This window comes from Bubalus kerabau, chromosome 13 (assembly GCF_029407905.1).
Source record: "Bubalus kerabau isolate K-KA32 ecotype Philippines breed swamp buffalo chromosome 13, PCC_UOA_SB_1v2, whole genome shotgun sequence".
NCBI lineage: Eukaryota > Metazoa > Chordata > Mammalia > Artiodactyla > Bovidae > Bubalus > Bubalus kerabau.
The window spans coordinates 10649206-10673927 of NC_073636.1; the positions used below are offsets into that span (position 1 = coordinate 10649206).

At 44.1% G+C, this 24722-nt stretch overlaps 1 protein-coding gene across 11 annotated transcripts in view; it reads right to left on the minus strand.

Moving 5' to 3' along the window:
* Positions 1 to 24722, minus strand: part of KIF16B (kinesin family member 16B) — a 301609-nt gene that overhangs the window by 136133 nt on the left and 140754 nt on the right. For all 11 annotated transcript variants that reach the window (XM_055543463.1, XM_055543454.1, XM_055543455.1 and 8 more), the window contains exons 13-15: positions 17190 to 17309; positions 16097 to 16148; positions 14429 to 14566 (exon numbers count right to left, since the gene is read on the minus strand). In XM_055543463.1, coding sequence (XP_055399438.1) covers positions 14429 to 14566; positions 16097 to 16148; positions 17190 to 17309 — 310 coding nt within the window. The remainder of the gene's footprint in view (positions 1 to 14428; positions 14567 to 16096; positions 16149 to 17189; positions 17310 to 24722) is intronic.

Genomic DNA, 24722 nt, shown 5'->3' on the forward strand with positions numbered 1-24722 from the left:
AAGAAAGGCTGGGAGCTCTCTCCATCTGTCCATCTACCAACCTACCCACCTTCATACCGACTTACTCATATACATATTTACACATATATACACACATACACATGTGTATTTTTGATAATCTGGTGTTCTGTGCTGAAATATAGAATATTTTAAGATGTTTTCCTGATGTTGGCAAGTATACTTTTGAAAGAACCCCTGGTTTTTGTCAAGTACATTCTGTTAAATGATGGAAATTAAGAAATTTAGAAAGTTAAGAATTGCTTTTTAATCCTAACAATAACCAAAAACATTTACATGAGATACAGACCTCAAAATATATAGACAGATGGCTACACACACATACATATGTATATCTCTATCTAAGATCTGTGCATATACACGTGTACATATAAACACATGCATCTCTACAGATACCAGGTAGATATGTGTACACACACATGTGCATATATGTGTGTGCGTGAGAGTGTGCTACATCTCTCTATATATATTTGAGTCATCTCTAATAAAGGAAGCCACAGCTGTGGGAAAGTCACCTGAGGAGAGGACAGAAAGGTGGGAATCAAGAGAGCCCAATGCCAAGTACCTAAAGGAACTCAGCTTTTAACGGCTGAGTAGAAGAGGATGAACCCCCACAGTGAACAGAGAAGGGCCATCAGAGGGGGAGAAGGAAAACCTCAGAAGCCAGGGAAGTCATGGTCGACGTCTCCCGAGTGCACAACTCATTGAAGAAGTTTGTGTATTCTTCTGTATACTTGACCCATGAATCAACTACACTTCAATAAAACAAAACAGAAAGAGAAAAAGAAGTTGTCTGTGTAGGAAGAGAGTTCATGCTGGCTGGAACAGGGAGATGACAGATCCCATGGGATATTTTTGTTTAAAGGAGACTTGTGAGTATATTTAAAAAGCAAAAAGCTGAAGGGAAAGAGGCAACGAAGGAATGGATGAGAGTGACTGGCTGTGCGAGGCCTTCGTAAGAGACCCAGCGCCTGTGTTCCGCCTGCAGTAAACCCTCAAGGGCTCAGTGCCCTCATCAAGTCCTCAGCACTTCCTTCTAGACCTCAAATTTTCTAACTGTGATTGACTCCTTTATCTGAGGTTAACACGATTAATCACAGCAGACAGACTTTCTGTGATGCACTTAATTTGCATGTTCAGAGTGTAGCTAAACCTCCTTGAAATATATGATGGCATCTTTGAGATCCCTTGAGATCCTGTTAAATACTTGAGGACAGACAAATCCCAGGTAGTCTTAAAAGGGGATGGAGCAGAAACAACATTATAAAAGGTAGACAAAGACACTCATTAACAGAAAAAACAGCTTTACTGACGTCTCCTGTGAATGAAACCACTGAACAAGACTTCATAGGAGATTTTCTATCTTAATATTTCAGGCACGCTGCAAAAAATTAATCACATAAACATTTCTACTGATTTCTAAGGAGTGTCGTGATAATAATCATTAATATCAGTATTAATTACAGTCCTCAAATTTCATGTGAGATTTTTCTAATTCTGCTATAGCCCAAATAAATCAACTGTTTGAAATCAAAAGGTGTCAAATAAATATTTCTGAGGCAATGGTGTCTGAATTATTTCATTCTAAGTTACCATTAATAAAAACATATAAGACAACTGTATTCCCAAAAGGGCAAGGTCAAATGTAATATGAGCTTCCTGGCCAAAAAAAACAGGGGACCATTTGAAACTCTGCTTCAGGGCTCCAAATTCTGCATTTAATCCTAGTTCTGAAAGCCCCTCCTCAGCAACTTCCTCCCCAGTATACACACAATGTAAGGCCTTGCACAACCATGCTCAGTGAAGGACAGGTTTTCATTTTCCAGACAACAGTCTGAAAAGCAGGGTGAGATGAGGGGGTGGGAGGGAGGCTCAAGGGGCAAGTGTATACTTACGGCTGACTCACAGTGTTGTACAGCAGAAACCAACACAATACGGTAAAGCAATTACCCTTCAATTAAAAATAAATTTTAAAAAGTTTAAAGATAAAAAAAAGAAAAGCAAAGCTCTTGTCTGGAAAAATTTTCTGGAATGGTATCACATGAAAAGTTGAGTGAGGTAGAACAGGTGAAGCTCTCATTTCCTAGTTCAAGCTAAAAGAAACTTTCCTTGTGTATGATAATTTTAAGTCATATAAAGGATCTTTAAAACACTTAACACTAAAATAAGTTAAGATGACAGCACCAATTAGGGGACCTCAGTTCAGTTCAGTTCAGTCGCTCAGTCGTGTCCGACTCTTTGCGACCCCATGAATCGCAGCACACCAGGCCTCCCTGTCCGTCACCTGACAGAATCTAATTTCCACTAACATGTGCCAATACTTAAGAACATTTGACATAATATGTCCTAGGTCTTGGACTCTTGTGACACTAGCTTTTAAGACACCTGAAATATAGCAATTTCCCTCTATCTCAAAAATGGTTTTGGACAGCAAGACAGGGAAGACTTAAGATTTGTCATGGTGCTGGTGGAGGGTATAAAATTTTTACATGAACACTAACACATTCTTACAGGTCACATGGCTTGGGCCTGACAGCTGGCTCAGGTAAGTGCCTTGCACTGGGCATCACACATAGCAGGTATAAAGCTTGTCATCAGATGGTCCATTAGCATTTGTGAAGGATGTAAATGCATGTGACACCTTACCAAACAGCCACCTGGGCCCTGTACTCTCCTTTTCAATGTTTATATTCAAATGTGGATTTGCAACTTGCTGCTTTAGATAAACCACTTTTTTATTTTTATTTTTTTTACTTCGTCGCTCAGTTGTGTTGGACTCTTTGCAACCTCATGGACTGTCCATGGAATTCTCCACACCAGAATACTGGAGTGGGTAGCCTTTCCCTTCTCCAGAGGATCTTCCCAACCCAGGGATCAAACCCAGATCTCCCACACTGCAGGTGGATTCTTTACCAGCTGAGCCACAAGGGAAGCCCAAGAATACTAGAGTGGGTGGCCTATCCCTTCTCTAGGGGATCTTCCTGACCCAGGAATCGAACCAGGGTCTCCTGCATTGCAGGCGGATACTTTACCAACTGAGCTATCAGGGAAGCCCCTTGTTCACTTTTGGTGAAGTGAAAATTGCAAATTAGATTCTGGGACTCTGGAGAATAAAGAAAACTGATTTTCGGTCTTCATTATTGAGACTGCTAGCCAAATAACCGACAAGGATCATTTGCTCCAACTGTGTACACAGGTTTAGTGTGGAGCTTTATAAAATTTCAAGATGCGCCAGTCCCATCCCCACCAAAGCCATTTTTAGCTGCATGTGTGTGGGTGTGGGGTGAGTGGGAGATGAATCTTTTCCTCTTAAAGCCTCGGGGGAGATACAGTAGACAAGAAAATATTAGATTCTGCAGCACTGAATGGAAGATAGTACATTAAGTGGTCAAACTCTCAGCACAGTGGCCCTTCAGTATCCATGGGGGTTTGTCCAGATCACCGCCTGCCCCCCCCCCCCAGGGAGACCAGTGTCCAGGACGCTCAAGTCCCTTATGTAGAAGGGCCTAGTACCTGCATATACCTACACACAGCCTCCTGTACACTTTAAACTACTCCAGCTTACTTAGAGTATCTAACAGAATGTAAATGCTATGTAAATAGTTGTAAATACAATGTAAATGATATGTAAATAACCGCCAGAGCATGGAAAATTTCAAGTTTTGCTTTCTGGAACTTTTTCCCTGAATAGTTTTAATCTGCAATTGTTGGCTGGATTCACTGGGATGCAAAACCACATACAGAGGGCTGACTGCCATTTTCTTTCCATTCATACGTAGTAGCTCATACTCTCTGTTACCAGCAATACAGCTTACCCTGTCAGTAACAATCTCAACTATTCAGCTCTTGCTTCCAACACCCACCAAGCTGTCCACATTCTAGCTTTCCTTCCAAAATGCCCCCTTCTCCCCTCTCCCTAAACACGGACAGTCTCCTAACTGCATCAACTCCTTTTCTTTATGGCTCACCCTCAAGCCTCCTCTGGACTACATAAAAACTGGGCTGTCCTTCACCTCCATGAATACGTTCTTGTTGCCCTGACTGGTGAGCACCTTCTGCAGAAAATCCATGCCACCAGCCTGGGATCTGGGAATGCTACAAACTTGCCAAGACTCAGCAGCCAAGGTTACTTGGTCTCCCGCTACTCTGCTCCCCACCTCACCCACTTTCCAGCCTTTAGATAATTCTTCACTAGACACTTTGGGCCAAGTATATCTAAGTCGCTTTTCACCAAGGACCATTATGACAAATTCACTCATTTCGGAACTCAGCTTTGGGTAAATCTCTCCTTTCTCATCAGTCTGAAGCTGCTCAAGAGGACGAGTTTTGCTTCTGCCCAACGTGGAGCAGCACCCTCCGCCTCAGTTGTGAGAGATCACGAATAATAAATGTAATGATTCAGACAAGAGAAGAGAAGGGTTTAAAAAAACTGACAAATGGTTGTCCCCTGGGCCAAAGCCTGGGGCAAGAATGTGTGGTCACCCTTGGTCTTCATACTAGAGTGTGCATCAGAGTCACCTGTAGGACTTGTGGGGTCAAAAGAATCTAGATTGCTGGGCCTGTCCCCAGATGTTCTGATTGGGTGGGTCAGGGATGGGGCCCAGGAAACTGCATTTTGAAAGGCTCCCAGGTAATGCTGACCGTGCTGATCTGGGGACACACTAAAACCGCTGGCTTTGGGTATAGTCTTTAAGAATAGTTAGGTCTCTGACGCTCAACAGACTCTACTGAAGGAATCATACACGTGCAAGTGACAGGTGTCAGCTTTGCGGAGCTCCAATTAGAGGAAGATGTCTAAGGACAGCTTAAGGGCAAGTGCAAGGGAGTTGAAGGGGAAATGAGACAGTGTGATCTGCTGCTTTTCATGAAGTGTGGAAGGTCTCTTCTGTTCTCCAGACAGCCTGGCTAAACGGCTTGAAAATTCACCTCCCTTTCTAGTTGCACTAAAATTCTTTTGTAATTTGTCACTGAACAATTCATAGCAGCCCTTCAGCAGATGAGAATGCTATTAAGGCTCCTGAGCTCCACTCCACCTGCTCCCTCCAAGAGCTGGAATACACGCAAGTACATTTTGGCGCTGAAGCATGACACATTCAGATGCACCGAAGGGTGAAGTCCCGCACGGACTTGCTGCAGCACTGCTCACAGGAGAGGTGAGCGTGCAATGGCTCTGACAAACCAGCCAGACCAGGGAGTCCACTGATGCTGAATGGAAAATTCATTACGTTTAGCGACTATCACCTTTAATATATACATACTGGAGTAAAAAGAAAAAAAATAATTAAAATAAGAAAGAATAGTTCCTAGCAATTATAAGACAAATGTTGGAATACATTTTTAATGATACCTCATTTGGTTTTTGTACATTTCATATTAAACATATGAAAAAATGGGAAAACAAACAAACAAACAAAAAACTAAGGTCTGAGACTCTATCAAAAACAACCCAAGGTCCAGGGATTAGACACCTGAGTCAATGCATCCTTTATTCTCTGGCAAAGGCCTCCTCTTTCTATGGAATCATGGGAGTGAGGGAAACTACACTTTGTAGAACGCATCCATTGAAGAGCAAGGTTAGATGCGACGCTGCAAATCCCACCACTGTCCCCAGAAGGACCCAAGAAAGAGGCGAAAAGCTTCAGGTGCAGAGTTCTAGACATATACAATATACATGTCATCACAGTTACTTTTCAGAGTATTAGCAAATACTTTTCTTTCTAATGCCTTTACCAGATTAAAACATTCCTGTAATTAAGGCAGAGGAACTACTATTTATGCAATCTGAATGAAGTTAAGGCAGTTGACCAATACAGGTAAAAAAAATTTCCCCTGCCATGGTGACAATCTGCTAAACACAGATAAATCTCCTACTAGGTGTTCTTGCCTGGAGAATCCCAGGGACGGGGGAGCCTGGTGGGCTGCCGTCTATGGGGTCGCACAGAGTCGGACACGACTGAAGTGACTTAGCATTAGTTGACATTCACAAGTGTATTAAGTGATTTTTATAAGGAAATGGGAATTACTACATGATGTGCTTTTTAATGGCACAGCCTAACCAGCACATTTCCAAATGAATACTAATATACTAATGAAAGAGACATTTAAATACCAAGTATGAGCAATATTTACTGGGGCTTCCCACATGGCTCAGTAATACAGAATCTGCCTGCAAGGTAGGAGACGTGTGTTCAATCCCTAAGTTGAGAAGATTCCCTGGAGAAGAAAATGGCAACCTACTACAGTATTCTTGCCTGGGAAATCTCATGGGCAGAGGAGCTTGGCAGGCTACAGTCCACAGAGTCACAGCGAGTTGGGCACGACTGAGTGACTGAGCACGCAAGCACCAGCAATGTACTGGTGGTGGCGGTTTAGACACTAAGTCGTGTCTGACTCGTGACCCCATGGACAGAAAAGCCGGGCGGGCTACAGTCCATGGGGTTCTCCAGGGAAGAATACTGGAGTGGGTTGCCATTTCCCTCTCCAGGGGACCTTCCCAACCCAGGAATTGAACTCGGGTCTCCTGCATTGTAGGCGGATTCTTTACCAACTGAGTTACAAGGTAAGCCCAACAATATACTAGAGACTGGTAAAAAGATAGGAAGCTGCCAGTGAACCAGAAATCCAGAGTTAATACAGTTAAATCATGTTATATTTTAATATCTGCAGTCTCTGTTCTTGATACCTTTACTTAAAAATAGTTTCATGAAAAAAAAATTTTTTTTAATTTTTTAAAAAATGACTTCATGAGTAAAAGCCAAGGTAGTTTTTGGAGTATGAATACCCTGCTGTTTTTAATCTGTGTCCCTGTTATTATTAGGTTTTAATAAAGTGCATATACCTTTTGAGGAGTTTGATTTTTTTTTTCTTTAAAAATAAAATCTTATAGCTGAACATCCTCCTGAATTTCTGCCTGATTAAGCCCCTCCCCACTTCTCTCCAAAGATTAACACTATCCTAAAATAGGCATGTGTCCATAAGATCCAGCAATCCCACTCCTGGGTATACACCCAGACAAAGCCACCATTCTAAAAGGTACATGCACCCAACATTCATAGCAGCACCAGTTACAATACCCAGGATGTGGAAGCAATCTAAATATCCATCGACAGGTGAACAGATAACTAGGAGATGTGGTACATACACAGAATGGAATATCACTCAGCCATTAAAAAGAATGAAATAATGCTATTTGCAGTAACATGGATGGACCTAGAGAAAAACAAACACCATATGATATCACTTAGATGTAGAATCTAAAATACTACACAAATGAACATATGTATGAAATGGAAACAGACTCACGGCATAAAGAACAGACTTGTGGTTGCCAAGGGAGAGGGGAGTAAAGGAGGGATGGCATGGGAGCTTGGGATTACTGAATGGATAAATAACAAGGCCCAACTGTGGAGCACAGAGAACTATATTCAATATCCTGTGACAAACCATAATGGAAGAGAATATGTAAAAGAACACATATGTATAACTGAGTCACTTTGCTGTATAGCAGAAATTAAACACAATAGTGTAAGTCAACTATACTTCAACAAAATTTCTGAAGACGTAGGAACGTGTCTCATTCATATCTTTTTATTTTTGCTACATGTTTTGTAACCACAAACAATGTATCATATTTTCTCTGTTTAAAAAACATGTTCCAGTTCTTACTTTAGTAATCTTCAAAAAAAAAAAAAAATTCAAGAAAATTTAAATGGAGAATTCTAACCCTTAATTTTCCAAAGAAAAGTACACGTTTTTCCCTTAAAGGGATCTTACAGTCTTAAAGTGTGTAGGTTTTTTTTTTTTTAAGTTACCATTTTACCTCTCTTCTGTAATGCCCTGAAACATAAAGTCAGCTTACATTTCTCTGTCCTAAGACCTACTATGGCATTTATATTTAATGCACTGTGTTTTAATGCTTTAGCATTTTTCTGTCAATTTCATTAACATCCACACTGAGAAAGCTGCTGAGCAACAGAGTAGAATTCCAGAGGAACTCAGCCCATCAGGTCTGAAAACCATGCCACCAGGGTAATAAAACAATTAAGAGTGCCCTGAAGGGGAAGATAATCCTGACAATTCAAGTTAACCTTAAATGCCAATTAGGGATCCTACTTTCCTAGGACATGACATAGCTTCAATGTGAAGTTCAAAAATTTAGTTCTAGCCATTCCTAAAACTCGAATAGGCTATTTTTCAGATGGATTTTATAAGTTTTAAGATTTTAAAATCACTTAATGAAAACACTGCACAGGAGATACATTTATTATTTACCTCCCATGCTCCATTCCACAGGAGAACCAGAGACATAATCATCGTTACATAAACAGATGGCAATGGAATGATGAAGGAGTAACGCTATTAGACAGCATCCCGGACTCAGTGGACGAGAACGTGAGCTCACTCGGAAGCTTGGCGTGCTCTGGTCCATGGGGTCACAAAGAGTTGGACATGACTTAATGCCTGAACAACAATGGAATTATAAGCCATTTCCATGAACTAAATGAATAAGCTAGTAATTTTTATGGGATGATGGGAAGGTAACTCCAATACAAAATACTAAATTTTAGGCTGTTCACATATGAAACAAGATACGCTCTAAAAGTCCCCTTTTCAATACGTCATTTAGAACTCTGGAATCATTTTCTCACAAAAACATCATGACACATAACAGTCAGCTTCCAGGAAAATCCACAAGAGACTAACCCATAACATGGCAGGTGGTCACTGGAATCCACTCAGCAGCCTTCTCAGCATCCAGTGGCCAGGACTGTGGGTGCTGTAAGTTCTAGAAGCTCCAGGGAAACACGACTGGAGCAGGGAATGCACAGGAGGAGACTGCCTGCTGGCCGGACAACACAGCCAGGTAGATCCAGCAGTTGACACCGACATCTGTGGGCTATTTGTATTCAAGCACTGCTCATGCTAAAGAATGTCCCCAAACCAACCTCAACTATAACTCCTTCTCTAACTCCCTGTGAGTGATTCCACAGACACACCAGGCTGCATCTGGAAGAACAATGCACTCAGAAGTCCTGGAGCCAGACAACAGAATTCTGTGGGCCTCTTTTCCACCCAGTTTTAAATCAATATCTTCAAAGGCCCTTTGTGCCCAAAATGATCAAAACAGATGATTATAGAATAAATATAAGAAAGGGTTTTTTCCTTTCTGTTTTTGAGCAGTTAATGTATACAGCTATGTTCAGAATTTTGTATACATGAATAAACACAGTTCAACAAGCACATAAATTAAAAATCTTCAGTTTTATTGGAGAAAATAGATGAAAATTCAAATATGAGAAGAGACATAGTTAAACCCAAGTGTCAAGACGGAAATACATTTTTTTTAAATGTGAGCAAACTGAATGAAATTAGAATCTTAACTTCTCAAAGGACATTTTAGCACAACAAAACAATTCTAAAATTTCTTTGAAAAAATTAAGAGGCATGAATAGCAGAAAAACTATCCAGATAACAACAAAAATTATAGCATATTATAATATAATATATAAGTATTCTAGGACTGATGATGAAGCTGAAACTCGAATACTTTGGCCACCTGATGCAAAGAGCTGACTCATTTGAAAAGACCCTGATGCTGGAAAGATTGAAGGCAAAAGGAGAAGGGGCAGCAGAGGATGAGATGGTTAGACAGCACCCCCAACTCAATGAACATGCATCTGAGCAGACTCTGAGAGATAGCGGAAGATAGGGAAGCCTGGCGTGCTGCAGTCCACGGGGTCACAAAGAGTTGGACACAGCTTAGCAACTGGGTAACAACAGCAACATAACACAACAAGCATTAAGACTGTGTGATATAGGTACAAAAGTAGAAACACAAGAGTCCTGGAACAAAGTAGAGAGCCAAGAAACAGACATGACTTCTTATTTTTCGTAAACTAAGTTTCTTCATAAGGGAGCTGGTGGGAAGGTTTATGCTAATGGTATACCAATGCGGGGAAAAATTAAATTAGATCTACACTTTATACACCAGTGAACCTCAGAAGCATGAGATATTTCAAAATGATTCCAGAGGTGCACTCATGCATTAACAAGGATACTGAAAACCAGTACAAGTTGCTTATAAAATTCTCTAACAGTAAACACCGTCATCGGCACAAGGGCACCTCCCTCTCACCTAACTGAGGGAGACACGGCCAGCACAGAGGGTTCTGCGGGACAGGGAGACACATCCTCGCCTCTCATCATGACCCCTGCACCACCCCGCTGCCTGCAGCAACAGCAGCAGGACCCTCCCCTGAGGTCCTGAGGCCCTGACAGAGGACAGCCAGGTGGTCTGGCTGTGGTCCAGATCCAGTTACAGATTTCATTTGTGGGGTCATCTGTCAACTGGGTGCCCTCTAGTTAGCCTTGCTGTTCACACACGGGCCTGTGTGTTCCCAGGCAGGGGCTACCACTGAAGAGCCTTACATGGTGACGTTTTGTCTGCCAGCCAGTTATGGTGACTTTCTGGGCCCACAGCAGAGACAGCTTCTCACCATGATTAACAGTGCTGCCTGGCAAGCAGTACTGCCCTTATTGCCAGGGCCGTTGTCCTGGCTGCAAAAGAGCAGGGAATGCTGCTTTGGTGATGATCACCAGGCTCTCACTGCGTCCTCTGTTTCGGCTGGTCAACTACTCCTGCCTTCCTGGCCAGTTCCAGGGCACCAGCTATCTTCCAAGCTCAATTAGCCTTGAAACTGAAAAATACTGAGAGTGAAAAGTGATGGAGACATCAATGATTAGATGAATGGGTGGATGATTTGGAGATGGTCCATGGGCGGGTGCTCTATCAGCGGGTTTTAGAATGTCTCCAATGGACTCTATGTACTTCCTAAGAAAGTGTGATCACTTCGTCCATGCTCCATGTACTCTGCTTCTAAGATAACTCCTTGCAACTGATTTATTGTATAACTTCACTAACACCAATAAACTACATGCTTTCCAGACCCCAACCGTACAATTCCTATATCACAGATACATTATAGTATGTAAACATGAAAAACTATAACTATAAAAACTATGTATAAATACACCAAAAAGAGCTTAAGATAAAATGTCGACATCTTTCTTCCTCTCCTTCTTGCAAAGTTCAGTACGAAAGCCATTAGACAGGGCTGGACAAGGCAAGCATCAGACTGGGAAAGGAAGGCAGTTTCGGCATGAGGTGAGGAAGCTGTGTCTGCACTAGAAGGGTGAGGGCTCCGGTGACCCAGAGTGGAGCGTCACAGCCTGAGCAAGAAGAGGAGGGTCCTAGAATGAGGAGAGGGCAGAAGGGATGGGATGCTGGTTATATAACGGGAGTCCAGTTCATCACCGTCAAAAAAGGGGCTACAAATAAGAAAAAGGAGAAAACTAGAAAGAATTCTATGGTACTGGGTTGGAATTAGAGGTATTGGTATGAACGCCTGGTTAGAAATACAGGTACCGAAATACAGATATTTCAATGTATCAATATAAACAGATAGAGAAGTGTAGTTGTATATGTTATACACACATACATATTTTTCCTAACTCTGATGTGAGCAGCAATACTTCAATGAGCAAGGAGCACATGTAGTGCCCAGATCTTGGTTTCTAAATCCCACTCTCCACTAAAAGGAAGCAGAACTGGCTGATTCCAGGAAAGTGAAAGATGAGCCTGGAATACCTCATTTGTCAGAAAGTACGGAAGTAATTACAGACAATAGGGACAAACCAAAAGAACACAAAAAACAACTTGAAAGAATTCCCACTGGCCAAATCCAGGACAATTTGGGCATCAAAATAAGCAATAATTGAAAGTGACCAAACTTACCAATAAAATAGCAACACATATAACTTGACTTGCCGGGAGCTGGCATATTGCATATTGAGTGAGGATCTGTAATAGCTCAACTGGAATTCTATCACTGCCGGGAGCCAGCGTGAGGCACTCCGCCCATGACAAAGGTCATGAGGAAGGAGGCTCGGCATACGCAAAGGCGGGATCGAGCCTCAGGAGTCCCCCTGGAAATTCTCGAGCATCTACCCCCAAAACCAGAGTCTGCCTACTTTCTGCTTTGTGCTTTCACCTACACCTCTGACTTTACGGGGGGCTGTCTCCCACTACCTCTCTCTGAAAAAAGAGTTAGCTTACAGCTCCAGTTAATAATTCTTGGATGTGACAGTGTTTCAACCTACAAACTCCTTTGGAAATCCTCTAGCCTGCCTGAATGGGTTTTTCCGGCCACATGTGATTGTTCAGAGCCTCCCAACTGTGAGAGGCAGGAGATGTTCTAAACTGCCTAAACACAGATTCCTTTGAGTAGTTAAAAGATTGATTAGAAATTGTATTGGTGAAGGGTTTTTCACTTGTTGGGCCAATGTTTGCTGCTAAGTCTCCATACTCCTTACCTACTGTGTCCTTGGCAGTGTATTGATTGATATAATGGGTGTATAGAAATGTAAAATGCAGCTTTGTCCAATGTTTTTTGGAGGCTGGTGCCTGACTTTGGAATAATCACCTTTAGAGAAAAATAAGTTTCTTAAAATGTTAACAGGCCTCCGGGCCAGAAGATGATGTCAATCACCTGAACTTTTGCATATGATAAGTTTGAAAGCCTGGCTTAGATTAGAACCAGGAACTGCTGTCCTTGCATGACTCCACCCCTTCCCCCATTATCCTCTATGCATACCTTAAGGTATAAAAACTACTTTGGAAAATAAAGTGCGGGCCTTGTTCACCAAAACTTGGTCTCCCCATGTCACTCTCTCTCCCAAATTCCAGCTGAGTCTCCATCTGGAGCGCGGAACTCACCATGCTTGCTAATTATGCCTGGGCTTCTAAGATCTGACCGGGGAGACCTCAGTGTCTCCTCTCCTTCGGGAGAACGGAAGGACGCCTGCGGCCTACGTAAGTGGTGCAAACTTCTTGTCTTGAAGTTTTATTGGTCTCCCGCGTAAACCAAGCTACTCAGCCTCTTTTCTCCACTGAATTTTCCTACTGAGCTATCCTTATTTCAGCCGCTTTTCTCCACTGAATTTCCTCACTGAGCTATCCTTATTCTATTACTCTTTGTATCCTTAATTAAAGTGTAATTAAGCAGTTGTTTCCTGACCCTCGCCTATGCCGTCTCTCCTTCGAATACCCTGGATCAGCTGGGGCTGGACCCCGGCATTGACTGATTTAAATACATGAACAAATAAATAAATAGCAATAAAAGAAAGCTCTTTCTCACAGTAAAAAGCCAAGTGATAAGTGTACAAAGAAGAAACCACCACATGGCAGCCATCGGAATAACAACTAAACCAGACCCCTCCCTCCTCAAAAAACCCAACTGATGTCAAAACCAGAGGGCGCAAGTAGGACACAGAACAGAATATTTACGATTCTGAAGTGTCCTCCCGATATCCTTATTGACTAGAAAGGGGGGAAGATTAACTTTACAGTGAAGAAGCCTAGCATCCTGCTCCTTAATTAAACGATCAACATGAATACCCTCAGTGACGCGACAAATAGAAATCAGGTAACAAGACGTGAGAAAAGTGCAGCATCATTTCTCTGACGTTCCTGTCAAAAAATGGTAGTCGTCAAATCACAAGGAACCATCAGACAAATTCTACATTTATGCAGGACAGCCCACAGCGTATCTGACCTGCAGTTTTCCAAACTGCCACAGTCATGAAAGTCAAGGAAAGACCAAGGAACATGTCCAGACTGAAGGAGATTACAGAGACGTGGCAAGAGTAACGGGCGCTGCTGGGACAATAGAGTAACGGACACTGTTGGGACAACTGAGTAACGGACACTGTTGGGACAAACAGAGTGACGGACGCTGCTGGGACAAACAGGCAAGCTCAGAGGGTGTCTGAAGTCAGGCGGGGGGACGCGCCTGTTCCTGCCTCGGTGTGGACGGCTGCCTTGGAATTATGTACAAGACCACCACTGCTTGAAGGAAACACACTGAAGTACCCAGGGACCCTGAGCAATTAACTCTCAAATGTCCTGAAAAAGTCCTTGCAAACTTTCTGTAATACAGAAATTACTTCAAAATTTTAAAAAAAGATTTTATACAAGATCCTGTATGTTACAGTTACAATTGGTCATAAAAAGAATATAAATAAGGTAATAAAATTATTAAAAGAAGCCATCATGTTAAGGACTTGCATTTGAAGGGCACTTTTTTTAACTTAATAAATTCCTTTAAAGTCATTAGTTTCATCGCAGCAGTAACTTTTAAGCCACAGCACAGACGTTTAACTCAACAAGACGACGGGCATCTTATAAAGAAATACTCCAGCAAAACAGAGAAGAGGCTGATGAAGCCAACAGTCTCCATCCTTTTTATACCTGAACAGTAATTAGTCCTAGGATGCACACGTTCCCCATTACCTAACCAACTTGTTTTTAAGAAAAGACATGTACTAAGAACTGAGAACCAAAAGCCAATACCTTGATTGAGGTGTGTGGCCTCCGTGATCTGAACACCGTTCACAGAGCACTGGGACCCACTCAGGGGGATCAGCGTCACCGTCCCCCCAACATTCTCAAAGATGCAGTGCTCACTCTCCAAGTCGAGGCCGTGAAGAACTGAGATGGGAAAACAAAGGAAGAAAATATGTGCATTGGTACCTGGTGCAATGATTCCCAACTTTCCTTTATTGTCTCAGTTTGAACTGTGAGGGGAACACTTATTTTAGTGAGAAAACTGAACTTCAGGAGTTCACAGCTGGTTCACAACTGACAGAACCAGCTCTTGCATGTCACTCAGTGGGTCTGGATCTCGCCTGAAACAAAGGATTTCACCTTCAGGGAAAAAACAGCTGAGTAACGTGACTTAGCTGATTACCACTGACACGCTTTGCTTAAGTCTGAATGAACTTCCTCCTCCAGTTACCTGAAGGTCCCAGTAAAATGGGAGGGACAGATGGCCCCATGGTTCAAGGGCTTACTGTGACCTCCACTCTTACCAACACTGCATTCCAGGAGCACAGACCAAAGGTGAAAGGTGAATGTGGGAGGGCATGAATCTTGGGAGGCCCAAGAAGTCTCCAGAAATCCTGAGGTGAACTTGACCTCCACAGACCTCTCAGAGCGTGTGGCTGCCAAGGGCTACCTACTCGCACCCGACCACCCTCCTGGTTGACACGTGGCCAGGCACAGACACGAACCCTGGTCACACAAACCTACACAATTTCAGGCGCAGGTCCTGGCCAGCTGCTCAGAAGCACAAACCAAACAGCTTCCACTATGCTCCACAGACCTGCACTGTGAACAGAACTTTTCTGTTCACAGAAAACACGTGTGCTGGGCACTCAGCATCACGTACAACAAACCCTAAGGTCCACACATAACTTAACGGTGAAAAGAAGAGGCCTGATGCCTAGTTTCACCCAGAGACTTCCAGGAATTGGTTTCCAGCTCTCCCAAGCTCATGATGAGCAGTAAATACGTGTAGACTTGATTAACAGCTTACACTGGGCAAGAAAGCAAGTTCACTGGCAGCGTTTTGAAAAGCCAGCTGAAAAGATACAATTCTTCCCCTGCCAATCCCCACCTTGCCCCCTCCACCACACAGACACACAGTCCACTATCACCACATGCACGCTCTAATTTACTCTATAAAGCCTGGCAAGACCTCACCAGGCTCAGTGGTTAAAGCACCGGTTAGCCGGGTACCTCACAGAGACTGTGGGAAAAGCCAGGAAGTGCTGCTCTGTGTGTGTGAACGCTGGGCATGTGTGTACCCTACTTTCTGTCCTCGCCTGTGTGCGAAGGATTTCCTGTTAAAGGATCTTCTATCTTTTATCTGTACCTATTAGGATATCTCCACCGCGACAAGAGCCAAGTGGTTTAAAGAAAGCCCACTTGAAATACGTGGCTGAGGACAGAAAGCCTGTGGGGCATGGGGAGAGGATTCGCAGCTCCATTCTATTCACTAAGTGTTCGGTGTTGGTCATTTGAGCTGAGTTCAAAATTATGGAAATATACATTCTAATCAATGCTGCATTTCAAATGTTTTCTTTTTTATAATTATTTCAAAGTCAGTCATTCAAAAGCAAGTTCATTAAATGATTTCTTAAAAACCACTGGGGAGAGGAAGCTGATAAAGATTCTCACCGATATCTTGTTCTGTCGAAGCATCTTCTCTGCCGACATGTGTCTGACCTTCCTAGGGAGAAAAGCCAAGCAAAATTTATTAGTAAGGACATGAAGAACAGTCTCTTCTCCATTTTTCATGGAAGCCCCAGAAACCTGCTGACAGGTAGGCAAGCTCTGGCCCAGGCAGAGTCCCCTGAGGCTCTGTAGCCACAGTGCGTGGTATCTGGAAAAGGACACAGGACTCCTGAGGCTCAGGGCTCAGCAAGGCTGGCCTCCTGTTTCAGCACCAGTAACCTGCCCGTGACTGCAATCCCATGGCTGTTCCCAATCGTTTCCAACAAGTCTCTCCTCCAGCAGCCAGGGGTTTCTTTGTGTCTAAACATACGGTTTAGGGGAGCCCGCAAAACACAGTATGATACTCTTCCCATTGTAAGTCATGGATCACAGAAAAGATACTGAAGTCAAGGTTACAGAGCCCACCGCTGATGCGGATAAGGAAATTCTTATCTCGTGAAACGGCTACTCTGTTTGGGAGCAGGCCCAATCACGTAGGTGGGACCTGGTGGTTCAAGAATCTGCCTGCAACAGAGGGGGCCCTGGTTTGACCCCTGGGTCAGGAAGATCCACTGGAGAAGGAAATGGCAACCCACTCCAGTATTCTTGCCTGAAAAATCCCATGGACAGAGGAGCCTGGCGGGCTACAGTCCAAGGGCTCACAAAGAGTCGGACATGACTGAGTGACTTTCAGACACAACTTCATAATTAACCTGAGGGACTGGAAAACTGTACATACAAGCAATCACAGTTTAGGTGCTGGTAGCTTTTCTTCCTAAGTCTGTCTTTTTGTTCCTTACCTCCCTCTTACTGGTTCTACAAATTAGAAGGCAAAGGGAATGGATCTTCATTTAGCTTTAGGATGATATAAAACAGGAATTTCTAATGCCAGAGAATCCCAGTGAACTGCTGAAAATCCCCAAAGAGCTCGAGGATTTGTTGCACATTCTTTCCCGTCACAGCGTGTTCATGGACACAGAGTATTACACTAAACCTTGCCAGTGTCTGAGGGAAAGCTGAAACCAAACTGAGGACGTTCCAGGTAAGCAGTTCCTACCTTCAAGTGATACAGGATCATGCCAGTGCTCAGAAGGTCGTCATAGATGCCGATCAGATGGGGCAGCTCGGAGTCCAAAACAACCCCAATCCCTTCCTTCCTTAGGGCCAGAGTCTGTTCCTGGAATTAGGAGGGAAAGAAAAGGAAGAGGTTACTTTGGGAAAAGAGAACTTCCTGTTAGGTGCTTGTTAGACTTAACACAGGTTTCTCCACTGGGTCAGTGGAAAAAAATCCACCTGCAGTGTAAGAGCCGAAGGAGACAGGGGTTCGACCCCTGGGTGGGGATGATCCCCTAGAGAAAGCAAAGGCAACCCATTCCAGTATTCTTTTTTTTTTTTCCCACTCTGGTATTCTTGCCTAGGAAATCCCATGGACAGAGGAGCCCGGCAGGCTACAGTCCACAGGGTCACAAAGAGTCAGAATGACTGAGCACAAGCATGAGCACAGAAGTGTTAAAAATGAGCGATGCTTTTATTGCTCACGAAAAAAACTGCAAGAAAAAAGGATCATAAACTTCGTGCTGAAATCCTGGCATATGGTGGGCAAAGCGAGCTTGGAACAAATAAAAAGCTCAATATAAAATGAATTACATTTATTGCCAGATAAAGATTCATATACATATGTTATAAATGCACATACACACACTCACACGAAGCTAAGCTTAAATCTTGCCTTCCTGAGGAAGGGGTCTGGGACCAGTTGACTACAAGGTAATCTTTCCCCCTCTTCAGAACCTTTACTTCACTTAATTTCTAGATGTCTCCTGATTCGTTGGTTCTTCTTGCCGGTGACTAGGGTCCATCTCTGCGTGTCTATGACAGCAACCCCTTCCTGTGCATTATCTCCCATGGACCAGAGGCAACTAACCCTTGGTGTCTGCACCACCTTCTACCCACTGACCATCCCCACCTGCAGAGCTCCCACCAAGCACCACCACCATCTCCCTTGGGCCTGCATTGCCCTCCAGCTACCACCAACTTCTCTGTGCCCCTTCAGAGGAAACCACCTCCACAGACTTCCCTACTTGTGGTCCTCCACTTCCTCCCTCTGGCCCTCTCCAGTTTCATGGAGTCTTTGATCCCAGGGACTCGAGAGTCTCCTGAATTTACTAGCAATCTACACAGTCATCCCTGTATATCCTAGAGGGGACTGGTTCCAGGACCTCCTTGGATACCAAGATCCAAGGATGCTCATGTCCCTTACATAAAAACACATGATTTGCATATATTCCACACACATCCTCCCTTATACTTTTAAGTCATCTTTAGATTACTTATACTACCTAATACAATGTAAATGCTACACAAGTCATTGCAAACATAGTGAAAATGCTATGCAAATATTTGCTGGAGCAAGGCAAGTTCAAGTTTTATCTTGGGGAACTATCTGAAGTTTTTTTCCCCAAAACATTTTCCATCAGTGGTAGGTTGAATCCATGGATGCAGAATCTACAGACACAGAGAGCTCAACTGCATGCTAACGATGCTCAAATCTCAAATTAAGGGGAAGGAAGGCAGACCTCTCCCTTAAAACTCCACCCTTGTGTACAAACCCCCCTGCCTTGATATACCTTTGGCAACGCCAAGCAGGCAGCTCAAACTTAACACCTCGAAAGCTCAATCCTTGATTCCCACTGCCTGCCACACCTGCACACCAGCCCTTCTCGGTAAATGCCAATCTTCCTTACAGTTGCTTGGACCAAAAACTAGGCTGTCCTACTGTTTACAACAGCCAAGACATGGAAGCAACTGAATGTCCATTGACAGAGGAATGGATTACGGAGATGTGATACATATATCATGGACTATTCATCAGTCATTAAGAAGAATGAAATCGTGCCATTTGCAGCAACATGGATGGATCTGCTGCTGCTGCTGCTAAGTCACTTCAGTCGTGTCTGACCCTGTGCGACCCCATAGACAGCAGCCCACCAGGCTCCCCTGTCCCTGGGATTCTCCAGGCAATGGAGTGGGTTGCCATTTCCTTCTCCAATGGACGGATCTAGAAAATATTATATTAAGTAAACTGAGCCAGACAGAGAAGGAGCAATATCATATGACATCCCCTATATGCAGAATCTAAAAAGAGAAGATACGAATGAACTTATTTATAAAACAAAGATTCACAGACTTAGAGAACAAGCTTATGGTTGCCAGGGAGAAGGATAGGGAGAAGGGACAGTTAGGGAGTAACTGCACGTACACTACACACTGCTATATTTGAAACGGATAACCAATAAGGACCTACTGCATAGCACATGGGACTCTGCTCAGTGCTTTGTGGCAGCCTGGATGGGAGGGGAGTTTGAGGGATACGTGTGTGTGTATGGCTGAGTCCCTCTGTTGTTCACGTGAAACTAACACAACATTGTTAATCAGCTATACCCCAATACAAAACAAAAAGTTTTAAAAAAAAAAAAAAGCTGTCCTTTGCACGTCTTTCTCTAAACCCTTCAACACCCATTACTGACTCTAGCTTCAAAATATGCGCCCAATCTAACAACAAACCACAGCACCACACTGCTCCCTGGCCCCAAGCACCAGCACCTCCAGCAAGACGGCCACAGTAATCCTGGCTGCTCCAGCCCGTGCCCAAGCCAGGGGCCACGCTCTCCTCTGCAGCCAGAGGGATGTCAGGGCTGGCCCCTCCTCTGCAAGGGTCAATTGCATGGCCTCCTTTGCTCTGTCACAGCCAAAACCTTTGCAAGGTTCTACAGAGCTCTGTGTGCCCTCACTGCTCCCTGACCTCCTGCCACTCGCCCCCAGCACCCTCCTCTCCGCGAACCCTGGCTTCTTGCTGCTCTCCAAACCTGCTCCCACCTCAGGGGTTCCTAAGGGGGTTCCTTCTGCTTTTGTGGCCACTGTTTCCTCTGTTCTTGTTTACTCTTTCCCTTCCCCAACTAGGTTTCCCGACCCTGGCAGCCTGACATTTTGAACCAGATGGTTCTCCGCATGCAGGGCCGCTCTGTTCACTGCAGGATCCTTAGGAGTGCCCCTGGCCTCTGCCCTCCATATGCCAGTGAGACACATCCCTCCCCCAAGGCTGAGATGTCCCCAGACACCGAGAAATGTTCCCTGGGGAATGAAATCTGCCTCAGGAGAGAAGGCCTGCCTTCAATGCACACAAAACGTGGCCCTCACTTCCACAGGGCTCTGCCCCAAAGCCTCCTTCCCCACCACCCCATACAAGACCACAGTCACCAATGTCTCTTACCCTGAGTTGTTTCTCTCTTAGCAGTTACCTCTCTGCACGTTACAGAAGAGCTTATCCCTTGTCTCCCGACTAGAATATAACCCAACGCCTAATTTCACGTCTGATACAGAGATGCTGCTCAATGAGGATCTGTCAAATGAGTGAGTGAGTGAGTGGGCAGACACTCAGAGTTCAGAGAAATGCAGGCAGGAAGGTCTTGGGGATAAGACTGGGAGGCCCATCTGCCCTGAGATAGCAGACTGGAAACCCAGGCTTATGGGCACAGGTGGAAAGCAGACAAACTCCAGCAGAGTGAAGGTGGAAATACCAGCCTGCAGGCTGGGCTGGGCTGATGAGACTGCGCCCATCCCAGAGCACGACATCGGGCTCAGTGACCACAGGCCGACGGGAGCCGTGGAGGAGGCAGTCCCGTGCTGCTGTTGGGGGCTCTGGGGCAGGGGTGCTCTGAGTGAACACCTTCCTCACCCCCTTGTGAGGCCAGACATGCTGAGCACACTCCAGTTCTGGACTCCAAAGCCCAGCACAGCCAGAAACAGAGCCGGCACTCCTCACATCCCTGGATGGAATAAACGCATCCTGTGTTGTTTAAATATTACATCAGAGCCTCCACCACAGGCATGCGGAGCTGGAGTCAGGCCAGAGGGTGACGGAGCAAAGTGGAAATAAAAGATGGTTTTTTAAAAAAAAAAAAAAAAAAAAAAACACATAAAAATCACCACTTGAGAGAAAGCAATTTAATTTAACAACCATTAAACAGATACGCAGAGGAAATGACCAATGCATAACTTAGATTCAAGAAAAGGAAATGAAGCGTATCATTGTTCTTCAATTACTCCTCTTATCAGCCAGCTCCCTCACCAGGCCCAGAATATCAGGCTGAGAGGCTGGGGGCTTCATCTTCCCAAATTCGCCACACCAAGGCCCTTGCAAATCCTGGCTGAAATGAACCCTCAACATACCGACCCCAACTCCTGCTTCTCCGGCAGAATTCACGCTTTTCCTCTTGCCCATAAAGTGGAAAGTCTGTGATTTTTTTTTTAAAGATATATATTACAGCATAGAATTTAATCATACAGCCTCATTTCATAAAACAAAGTCCTCCCTGGAAGGCCTGGTAGCTGTGAACTGTGACGACGCTGCACACAGCGCAGGTGGCTCCCAGCCATGGACTGTGCCCGGCCGCCAGGTCCATGTGAAAAGGAGAGGAGAGGCTGTTCTCAAAGGTCCAGAGTGAGAGTATTACCCTTCCCCATCAAAGTACACAATAACCCAAAAAGGAGAGCGGGGTGGGCTGGGGGGGGTGTATTCTAAACTCTCAACAGCTTCCACTCACTCTAACTATAGAGACTGCTTGGAATACACCTTGGCTTAATTTAACGTTCTTTTTTGTTTAACCCACTGAAAAACACTTTTTTTTCCTTCCTTAAAGTCTCATACATAGACTTTAAAAATCATTTTAAATTTATAACTTCAGAGCCATTAGGTCAAAAGCATTACTTGTCTCATCCCCAGCAAGCGTGCACACACACACACACACACACACACGCACACTCTCTCTCTCACACACACACACATTTTCTTCCACACACAGAAGGGGTAAAACCTGAATTAACATAAAGTTTCTGAGGATCGGGGGTGGGGGCAGATGAATTTATGATTAATGCTGCCCTAAAGCTCTATGACATTCAAGCTGCAGTCACTATATGATATTATAAAAGTGTCACCTCATAAAACTAAAAACGAGGGTTTAAATCATTGCTCAAGTGAAAAAGTAATTTCAGACAAAAATATCTATCACATATAAAATATTTATTGAGTGGCATCTACTGTTATACATAATTGATGAAACACCTCTTTGATAAGATGGAATATTTAACAGAGCAGAGCTGGCAATCCCTTTCCCAACGCCAGGCACACGGGGTCCCAAAGAGAGAATGTGGTCAAAGACGTGTGGCTGCACGTATTCTGTATTGAAAGAAAGCTTCTGGCAACCAGTGTTTGAAGAAAAAGGAAACTATAGCCTGACAAAAAGTATAAGAAGATAGAGTCCACTTAAACATGACGTTCATCACATTTCCAAAAATATGTTCAAAATGATTTTCTTCAACCCTGACTCTAACACCCGTGTTCAGGGACTTCCCTGGCAGTCCAGTGGTTAAGGAGCCACACTTCCAAGGCAGGGGTTTGATCCCTGGTCAGGGAACAAAGATCCCACATGCCTTGCGTCCAGAAAACCAAAACAGAAAACAGAAGCAATATTGTAACAAATTCATAAAGACTTTTAAAACGGCCCATATCCAAAATAAAATTTTTAAAAAATCTTTAAATAAACAAAAAAAAAGCCCTGCCCCCAGCAGTGCCTCCTCTGGCGTGACCAGGGGTTCAGGTGAGGAGCAGGCAGGGCTGCTGGGGTTACAGGGAGAAGCCACAGGGCCTGACTCACTGGCATGTCCCATGTGACTCCACACCCCTTCGTTAGACTCAGCAGGAATTCTCCCTGTTTTCATCACAACCACATCCTTAATATCTAGCCCGGTGTCTGCCAAAACACAACAGCCTTCCCGAAAAAGTAGGTGAAAATCAAGACAAAAACTTGTCAATAAGAAAGCCTGTTTCTCCTTCTCGAGAAGCCTTCCTGAGAGCTAGGTCTTGCCTGGGAAATACTGGGAAAACTCTGGCAATGTGTCTGCTCCACCTGAACTCAGAATTCCAGAGGGACAGAAACTGTTTCCACACACCGAGTAGGTGGGGGAGCAGAGCTCACCAGGCACCAGCAGTCCCTCAGTTCACTGCTGATTACTTGGCACTGTAAGTAGGTGGTGCTTTTACATGTTTTTTGTTGTTGTTGCTAGCCAAGAATTAAAAGTCAGGCCTTTTTCTGGTAGAAATTCAGTTTATGAAGAATCATGCATTTCGCTAACTAGGAGACTTGTGTGGAACTGCCTCACAGCAGACTGTGCACTTAACTTCTGCAAATCTGACTAGAGCAGCAGAAGAGAAGGGGGCGCCATGAAGGGGGCTTAAAGAACCTGGCTGGCTTGCATGTGAGGAGGAGGGAGGGAGTAAGGCAGACGGGAAGACTGAAAAAAAAAACAAACAAAAAACCTGTTTGTGATTTCATTTGAATTTAACAGAAGAAAAAGCAACTGAAGTAGTTGTTGAATGTAACCAGCTGTGCCTGAAACCATGTAGGTTTGTGTGACTGGTGTCTGTGTCCACTCCTGGCCACACATCACACACAAGCAGGTCAGCGTGGTCAGGAGGGGTTGCAGTCAGGTTTGCAGAAGTTAAGTGCACTCTCTGCTGTGAGACCACTCCACAAAAACCAGGAAGCCACTGAGAACTCTGAAACAGGGACTGGCTGACACACAGAAGACAAACCTGGCAAGGACGTGCAGGATGACTAGGAATAGAGAGAAAAGGGAGGTGAAATTAGGAAGGAAGGAATAGCCTCATAGACTCTGTTAACTGACTAACCTTAAGACTCTTCTCAACTGTTTTACATACTTCTCTTAATGAGAAATAAGGAAACTGGAGAGTTTGCAAGAGTTGCAAAAATCTGATAAATATCCAGAAAAGACTTTTATTGCTAGGGGAAAAAAGTCCTGACACTTCCCAGTAATACTTTCCAGACAGCTCATCAAGTAGATATTGCTGACTTATTAAAAAAATAGCTCACCAATTTGACTAGCAAATGTTAAGTAATTTGCATGTTTCTTTTACAATATACAAATGGTAAACAGTCATAGTCAACACAAACCAATTAGTTCTGAAATCCTGAAAGTGTACACACTGGCATTCACCCAGAAGCTTCAATTTCTTGTATATCCTTGTGCGCAAAGAAAGAATCCTGTCCATGTAACCGAGGAAGGAAACAGCTGCCAAGATAGCTAGAGTGGATGAAGCTTGTACCTGTCAACTGCCTGCAACACCATCACCACCTTCCTCCACCCTTTGTTCATGTAACCTGACCCGGCAGGGATAAAAAGGAGTCAAGATCTCCACTTTCCTCCAAGAAATAACTTTTTATTCTGTGTTCCCAGAGAGCACAATGAGGTGAAGAAAAACAACCTTTGCTGCCTAGAGGCACATCCACGTCCCTGCAAGGCTGCCTGGTAATGAGTAACCTCCGTGTGAGAGCTCTACTGATGCTCTTGGAATCATAAGATTTTAATTACAAACACAGGGAAGGGAAGGAACAGCCAGTGAGAATCCAGGACTGACCGGAAATCCACCGGCACTGAAAGCGTCTGGCAGGTACCCCAGACCCAGAGAGGCCAGGGAGGACTGGAAACCACCCCTGTCCGAATGAGGATGAAG